The sequence below is a fragment of the Lactuca serriola genome, chromosome 7, assembly GCF_051521515.1.
Source record: "Lactuca serriola cultivar US96UC23 chromosome 7, Lser_US96UC23_V15, whole genome shotgun sequence".
NCBI classification, from domain to species: domain Eukaryota; kingdom Viridiplantae; phylum Streptophyta; class Magnoliopsida; order Asterales; family Asteraceae; genus Lactuca; species Lactuca serriola.
The window spans coordinates 188,479,007-188,487,595 of record NC_136414.1 but is presented as its reverse complement, the minus strand read 5'-3'; the positions used below and the strand labels follow the sequence as shown (position 1 = coordinate 188,487,595).

At 34.9% G+C, this 8,589-nt stretch overlaps 1 protein-coding gene across 2 annotated transcripts; it reads left to right on the top strand.

Moving 5' to 3' along the window:
• Positions 1–2,512: 2,512 nt before the first annotated feature.
• On the top strand, positions 2,513–6,878 carry LOC145064994 (protein SPA1-RELATED 4-like). Of its 2 annotated transcripts, XM_079012341.1 has the most exons (8): positions 2,514–2,733; positions 2,860–3,756; positions 3,828–3,985; positions 4,090–4,951; positions 5,451–5,597; positions 5,718–6,029; positions 6,313–6,372; positions 6,468–6,878. In XM_079012341.1, the coding sequence occupies exons 2-8, from the start codon at positions 2,977–2,979 to the stop codon at positions 6,654–6,656; spliced, it is 2,508 nt and encodes an 835-aa protein (XP_078868467.1). In that variant the 5' UTR covers positions 2,514–2,733; positions 2,860–2,976; the 3' UTR covers positions 6,657–6,878. The 2 variants fall into 2 exon arrangements, with proteins under 2 accessions (XP_078868468.1, XP_078868467.1); XM_079012342.1 differs by lacking the exons at positions 6,313–6,372; positions 6,468–6,878 and having other exon boundaries at positions 2,513–2,733; positions 5,451–5,621; positions 5,718–6,025.
• Positions 6,879–8,589: the final 1,711 nt, after the last annotated feature.

Here is an 8,589-nt window from a genome sequence, read left to right as displayed (position 1 = left end):
TTTTAGGATGTTACATTATGTGGATTAAGAGTGATTAACATTTGAGTGATCCCTATACTAGATTGCCAACCATCTGATTCTAAATCCCCGCTTCCTCTCTCTTGCTGGTGATTGGTAAAAAAAGATTATTTATTTATTTGTTTATCCTTCTAGCCGTTGCAACGGGCGAAAAAAGTAAAAAAATTAATATTTGTTTCTTACTAACGAATATATATATATATATATATATATATATATATATATGTGTGTGTGTGTGTGTGTGTGTGTATGTATGTGTGTGTTTATCATTTGACACATCTATAAATACATCGCTACTTTCACCTTCAAATTCACACCGTCTTATATCAGTTTCTCTTTATTTTTCTTTAAAAAATGAATCCCAACAATCTAACCCTAACATCCCAATAGAAGAAAAAACCCAATGTTTCAAGTTCAAGCACCTCAATTCAAAATATTTTGTCTCTCGATCCATCCCAAGGGTTTTATCGTCCCTAACTTGATGCTCTCATTCAATCTCCTTCATAATTTCAATACCAAAATGTCAGACAATTTCACCCTATGCAAGTGCCAAATGTTACTCCAGATATGTTCATAAAATTTGTTGTTTTTGCCGATCAAATCAACACCAAAGCTAAGCCCCACTCCATCAATCTCAAACCCAAAGTCAAACACCACCCTCTCACTCTTAACCACAATACTAAAGCATCGATGAGTTAGAGGACAAAATTGTACAAGAAGCTCAACCCCCACCACGCCGCAAAGGAAAACAATTGGTGCAAGAGACTAAAAGACAAAGGTCGATAACATGGACTCCCCAAGAAGAGCTAGTATTGACAAAGCTTGGGTTGACATTTATGAGGATTCGGTGAAGGGAAATGCATAACCGAAAGATCATTTTTGAATTCGCATTCTTGGTAGATTTCGCACGAAGTTGGGAAAAGGAGATGAAGAGTACCGTACCAAACACCAACTGAATTCAAAGTTTCGAGAAATAGCGAAAGTCGTTTAAAAAATAAACGGATTGTACAACAACCTAAAAACTCAAAGGATGAGCAATCAAGAAGATGAAGAAATTCTTCAAAAGGCATTGCATTTTCTTTTTGCGAGGAAATTATTTTTAAATAAATCAACTATTTATATTTAAAAATAAAATAAAAATGAAATGTAGTTAAATGTGACCATTTTCTGTAAGGAAAAGAAGAGTAAAGAAAAAACTTACTTGGTACTAAAAAAAATGAAAGAGGGTTTAACAAGAAATCTATGAGAGTAAGAGTATAATGTATGAATCATGTTGCATCTCGTTGTTGCTGAGGTGGAGCATCCTCAACACCGTTAAGATGCATCAACACCCCCCCCCCCCTTTCTTGTTGTATCTAGTTGTGTTGCTTGTTGTTGTGGCCATGATGCAACGTGATTTTCTATTGGTTGCCCAAATTCTCTCTCTCTCTCTCTCTCTCTATTTATCTATCTCTCTCCTCTTAACATGGTGTTATAACACCATGAACACCACCCCCTCTTCTTGTTGCTTCTTGTCATAACACCACTTCAAGTTGCTCATACCATATGCTCTAATAGTATGTTCCGATTCAGGCCATCTACACTCACTTCCGTGGAAACTCGGATCAGTAACTTTATTCGTTCGTTGAATTAAGCTTTCTTCCGATTATGGATCTTGGAAAAATGACTTAAAAGTCCAACGAAGTTTCCAAACCGTTCAAAAAACCCCAATTATGTTTTGTTTGTTCGAAAAAACCCAATAAACTTAACATTTTGTCTAAAAAACCCAACTAAGTTACACTTTCCTGAAAGTCAAATAAGAGAAACAGATGACATGACTTATTACCATATCGATAAAATGACTTGTTAGACCAACGAAGTTTTCAAAACGTTTAAAAAACTCCAATCATGTTTTAACTATTAAAAAAAACCAAACGAACTTAAACAAAACAAAATTGGAATTTTCTGAACGGTTTGGAACTTTGTTGGACTTTTTAGACAAAATGTTAAGTTCGTTGAGTTTTTTTGAACAGACAAAACATAATTGAAGTTTTTTGAATGGTTTGGAAACTTCGTTGGACTTTTAAATCATTTTCCCATGGATCTTCACGGAGATGTCGATGAGGTTTGTGAATTGTTCATATCCTCATTGGAAACCCTAACTAGTTGTTAGTGATTAGTTTATTAATAAGATTATGTTAGTTGACTAATCTTCCAATAATCACCTAATCACGTGGTGTGGCCCCTCACAAAATCAAAGATCCTGTTCCTCCAAACTTTAATCTATATTTTATTGCATCCTCAGAGGCCTGCAATTTATATAATTATAGTAGATTGCAGTTTGGAAGTTTATGAGTTTTTAGAGGACCTGAAAGTGCCACGTAGTCCATGTAGAAAAGATGTGGATTGGAGATGATGGGTGAGTCTAGGGTTTCAAATAGAAAACTGCAAAGTATTATCAACATATGATTTTTCATCATTCCAAAAAGAGAAAACTATTGTTTTTTATTCATTCTCCCCCCCTCTCTCTCTCTCTCTCTCTCTCTCTCTCTCTCTCTCTCTCTCTCTCTCTCTCTTACACTGTGTGTTGACAGGGAAATAGTTTTCCATTTTATGTGGCTGTGGACAAAAGGTCACTGCTCTTAAAGAAACGATTTGATTTTTGCGGTTCCCGTCGGCTGAAGCTCAACAACTACCTCCCAATTAAGCTTCTCTCATCGTCATAATTCGTAACTGGTACTCAAAATTTGCATGCTTTTCGTTTTCTCTTTGATGATTTGTTGCTTATCCAACTACATCCATGAATTTTGATTTGTGATCGTGTGGTTCTTAAAGCTTGTTTGAATGTTAAAACAATTTCAGGTCAGAACGTGTTGCTTGTATCGTTTGTGGAGCTAAAATGCTTTGCTGATTCGCGATGGCGAGAGAATTTTTTACTACTGTATGCATTTGGTCTGATCGTTATAAAGCTATAGGCGGATGATAATGGAGAACTCGTCGGAATCCGGTTGGCAGAGGTCCGGCAGCTCGCGTGGGTTGAACTCTTCAGGAGTTTCGAACAGAAACCCTAGGATAATTCCTACAGGAACTTTCAGATTCTCCGGTGACACGGATCATGATTCCGGAATCATACCAGGGAGAAGAAGAAGAGAAAAAACCACTGCTTCCGTCTTGCCTCAATCTAACCGACTCGGAGCTGGAACTCAGTTCGGTTACTTCAGGGAAGACGACGGAGCTGTTATCCGGCCAGTCGAAGCGAAGGACGTTAGCTTACGACAGTGGTTAGATAACACAGAACGAGTCGTCGATGCTCTCGAATGCTTGCATATATTTACACAGATCGTTGAAATCGTGAACCTCGCACATTCACAAGGGTTTGTGGTTCATAATGTTCGACCTTCCTGCTTTGTCATGTCGTCGTTTAACCGTGTCTCCTTCATAGAATCTGTATCTTGTTCAGATTCAGGTTCTGATTCATGCGAGGATGAATCAAACAACAACAATCAAACAGCTGATTTCATGGGTGGATTGTGTTCATCTTCGGGTCCCGATCGGGAAAACCAAACCTCCTGGTTGCAATCCGGTTCAGAGAATCTAAACACCAGTAACGTTGACCAAGCGGAAGAAAAGAAAGACCGTTTCCCGATGAAACAAATCCTGCAAATGGAAAGTCACTGGTACACAAGCCCGGAGGAGGCCGCCGGTGGTCAAAGCTCCGCCGCTTCTGATGTTTATCGACTTGGAGTTCTTCTCTTTGAGGTATTTTTTTTCATCCACTTCTTTCTCATAACCTGAATCACTCGAATTCAATCATCTACTTCGATTTACAGTTATATTGCACAAGTAACTCACCAAAAGAAAAGAACGCCACCATGTCTAGCTTGAGACACCGTGTCTTTCCTCCTCAATTATTACTAAAATGGCCAAAAGAAGCGTTATTTTGCTTATGGTTACTGCATCCAGAGCCTGCTAGTCGGCCAAAAATGGAGTGAGTTTTGAGTTTCCTTTAAAGGGCAATCTGGGTATTTGACAATTTGTTAATTACTTATTTATATCATAATCTTGTTCTAATTTTGTATTTTTTGTTATTAGTGAAGTGCTACAAAGTGAATTTCTTAATGAACCTAGAGACAATATACTCGAACGTGAAGCAGCAATTGAGCTCAAAGAAAAGATTGAAGAACAGGAATTGTTACTAGAATTTCTTTTAATGCTGCAACAGAAAAAGCAGGAATCTGCAGACAATTTGAGAAGAACTGTTTCTTTTATATCTTCTGATTTACAAGAAGTTACAAAATTACAGATGTCCATTCGTGAAAAAGGAGACTTAACTTCAAACCTTGGAGATTTCCCATTTACCAATGATGATTCTGCCAGCTCAGGATCCAGAAAACGGATCCGATCCATGACCCAAACCCAAACCCAAATTCCGGAAACATCCGGTAGTTTCCAAGATGAACAACCTTCTAGAAGCTCTCGGTTGATGAGAAACTTCAAGAAACTAGAATCAGCTTACTTTTTAACAAGACGCAGAGCTTTCAAACAAGTGGGAAGAAATGCAAATGCACCAATGAGTAGTGTTCTTACAGAGAGAAGTTCTGTGAATAATTTTGAAGGTAAACAAAGCGGATGGATTAATTCCTTTTTGGATGGATTATCTAAGTATTTGACTTTTAGGAAGTTAAGAGTCAAAGCAGATTTAAAACAAGGCGATTTGTTAAACTCTTCAAACCTCGTATGCTCTCTTGGATTCGATCGCGATGGTGAATTCTTCGCGACAGCTGGCGTCAACAAGAAAATAAAAGTATTCGAATACGATTCGATTCTAAACGAAAATCGTGACATTCATTACCCTGTTGTTGAATTGTCGAGTAGATCCAAATTAAGCAGTATTTGTTGGAATGGCTACATCAAATCCCAAATTGCTTCAAGTAATTTTGAAGGTGTAGTACAGGTATAAATATATAAAAAAAAAAAATTCAATTTTCTTTTATTAGATAGTGAAAGTTAATGTTAGAAACGGGTAACCAACTGTTTAAAGTGTCCATGAACAAAAAAAAAATGTTATCAAAAGGCAAGTTACTGCTACTACATTTGTTCAAAAGATACCATGGCGACCTACTGACCTCCTATTATAACCTGTTTATTAGGTAAATTGAAGGGTTAATGTCTTAAATGGGTGGTGGTGAATGGTGTTTGAAGTGGGCGGGAGTGTTTTTTGAACAGTTTAGATAGTTTGTTACCCATTTACGACATTAGCCCTTCAATTTGCCTGATATAATAGGAAATTAGTAGGTCGTCATGATATCTTCTGAACAAATGTAGTAGCAGTAACTTGCTTTTTGATAACATTTTCTTTGTTCAGGGATGTTTTTTGAACACTTTAAATAGTTGGTTACCTGTTTCTGACATTAACCCTAAATATTAATCAGTCATTTAATTTTTTTTTTCAGATATGGGATGTGACGCGGAACCAAGTGTTTATGGAGTTGAAAGAGCACGAGAAACGTGTGTGGTCGGTTGACTTTTCAACCGCGAATCCGACAATGATAGCGAGCGGGAGTGATGACGGATCCGTGAAGCTCTGGAATATCAATCAGGCAATTCAGCTTTGAAAACTAAACGTACTGCAGATATATTTAATTGTAAAAAAGTAAAAGAAAAAAAAATTGAAAATTGTGTAAATAAGTTGTTTTTTCTTACATTGGTTGTCTATGCAGGAAGCGAGTGTGGGGACCATTAAAACGAAGGCAAATGTTTGTTGTGTTCAGTTTCCAAGTGATTCTGGGAGTAGTTTAGCATTTGGTTCAGCTGATCATAGGATTTATTACTATGATTTGAGGAATCCAAGTATGCCACTTTTTACATTAGTTGGACACAACAAAACTGTGAGCTATGTGAAATTTTTAGATTCCATGACTCTTGTATCTTCATCCACTGATAACACAATGAAGCTTTGGGATTTATCAGAATGCACTTCTCAACTTCTTGATTCCCCCATTCAGTCCTTCACAGGCCATATGAACCTAAAGGTACAACGATTATTTGTCCCTGTAATTTGTTTACTTCATTACTGTTCTTTTCAGATTTGATCCAAGGGCAAAATCGTCATTTAAAAATAAATTAAGCAAATAAAAATGCTCATGCACCTATATACGAAAGCATTAGGAAAGGAAAACATGAGAATAAGTACTAAATTTGATAGAGAAAGGGTTCTGGGACCAAAATTGCAAAAGTCAGCTATACCGAGGGACCAGAAATGTAACTTAGTCGGAAATTAAACTAAGCGATATGTTTTTTTGATTTGTTTTTCAGAACTTTGTTGGATTATCGGTATCTGATGGTTACATTGCGACTGGTTCAGAAACAAATGAGGTAGCAAACTTTTTTTGGTGTTAGATTTTTAGAGAATTGAATTTGATTTATTGTTTAAAAAAAATAATAATAAAAAAATGTTGGTGGTTTTGTAGGTATTTGTGTACCATAAGGCATTTCCAATGCCAGCATTTTCGTACAAATTCAACACCACAGATCCAATATCAGGAGATGAAGTGGACGACTCTGAACAATTCATTTCATCTGTGTGTTGGAGAAGTCAGTCTTCCACTTTGGTTGCTGCAAATTCCATGGGGAATATCAAGCTTTTGGAGATGCTTTAAAATTTAAATTTCTTTCTACCTAAAAACATATAATATAATATAATATAAAGCAAATCAAAGGTGTATAGGGACAGAAATTTTGATTTTGAGTATGCATGCATGCACTTACTTTGTGTTGTAATGTAGATAAAGAATTTAGTGGGACAAACAAGAGGAAGGAAAATGTATATTTTTGCAACTTTTGTTTTTACCTTTCAAACTAAGCATGCACATTGTTTGCTATATTCTTGTTTGTTTTTTTTTTTAGATTAGAATGGAATTGGATACACATGAAGATGAAGATGATGAAAAAGTATAATGGGTTTGTTCTTAATGGGTCATTTAAGGTCATATCATAACGACAAGTTAAAAACACAAACATGATCCTCTAAAGAAACACAATAAACCACTATTGCAGAAAAATTCTTGAAATTTGAAAAGTTAATCATAATGTGACTTCATAAAAGAAAATCGACTTGGATGTTTACTCTTTTGAAATTGTAGAAAATACGTGACTTGAGAAAGTGTCTTATTGCATTTGGATGAAATTGTAACAGTAGCTAGATGTTACAACATCAATTGAGTCATAAATCAAATATGGGAATTGAATTCCTACTTTTGGTTGTATTGCATAATAAACAAATCCCCATCTTCAGTTGTATAGGAAAAATGTCAAATTCTAGAGATCAACTTTCCAAAGGATGCACTAAAATCCAAATTAGATCAATCCGATAAAGAGCTTACAAAGCTTAATCAGTTTAGGAATCCAATTACTGAAAAGTTGAGGGCTAAAAGGGTAAGAAAAAGAAACTGATAACATCCTCTTAATACTTGACTCGATTCTTTTGAGGAGGAATCGTTTGGTGACAGAAAAAAGTGACAAAGTTTATGAAAAGATTCGTGAATTAAGAAATAAACGAGAAGAGGGGGTATGTTGGTAATTTGACATTTTCTTACTTTTACTACTTATTATGACTATATATAAATTCTTGTTTTTAACATGTTTAATGTTTTTTTCATAATAGTTTTTATTACCAAAACCAGTTGGTTATAAATGAGGCAAGAAACATGGGTGTGAAGAAGATGTTTTTGTTAAGAGTCTTAGAGAGGTCACCAAGTATATGTCCCAATGGCAAAATAGTAAATCTTTCAGGGAAGATTATGAGAAGAAGTTTTTGCGTGGACAAAAATGCCCTTGGAATGAAAGAAGCTGATGTGGCAAAGATGAAGCTAGCGGAAAAGGCTGTAGTGAAAACCAAGATAAAAGCTCAGAAGGAAGCCGAGAAGAAGCTTAAAATATATTATTACAGGAGATTGAGTAATATAACCGCTCTTTAATGTATATTTGAAAAAAATAACATTTTTTTTGCAAAAATGACCACTTTTGTTTGGAATGGGGCATTCAGGACTAAGAAAAAATGGGTTTTTGATTAACTACAGAATGACATTCCGGATTCTTGACTAAAATTTTGAATTTTGAAAAAAAAATCTCAAGTCTGAAATCCGAAGAACAATGCTGAAATTTTAAGAAAAAATTTGTTTTTGCTTTTTACAAAAAGTTAAACAAATATAGTAAATGTGAACTATATATATTATATTAGTACATAAAATCATACATTTTATTGAAAAACGGTGATATTAATACTTAGAAATTAACATTTTTGACATAAATGAGAATATTTTTCAAAAAAAAATGATAAAAAACCAAAAAAAATTTACGGAATTTGAAGATCAAACCCGAAATGAAACATTTCAGAAGGGAGTATTCTTTGAAAAAAAATTGAAAAGTGGTCCGGAATATGAACAATAGTCCAGAATGAGACGTTTAGGTGAAAATGATCATTTTTCAAAAACTGAAAAACAATGGTTATTAAAAACCATCTTTATAAAGGTTAGTTTACTAAATTTCCTTGGTATATTATTATTATTATTATTATTATTATTATTATTGGAA

Excerpts from the sequence above, each read along its gene's own strand:
- LOC145064994 (XM_079012341.1), top strand. The coding sequence starts at position 2,977 with ATGATAATGGAGAACTCGTCGGAATCCGGTTGGCAGAGGTCCGGCAGC. Across the intron at positions 3,757-3,827 it reads TTGGAGTTCTTCTCTTTGAG|TTATATTGCACAAGTAACTC; the intron begins GTATTTTTTTTC and ends TTCGATTTACAG. Across the intron at positions 4,952-5,450 it reads ATTTTGAAGGTGTAGTACAG|ATATGGGATGTGACGCGGAA; the intron begins GTATAAATATAT and ends TTTTTTTTTCAG.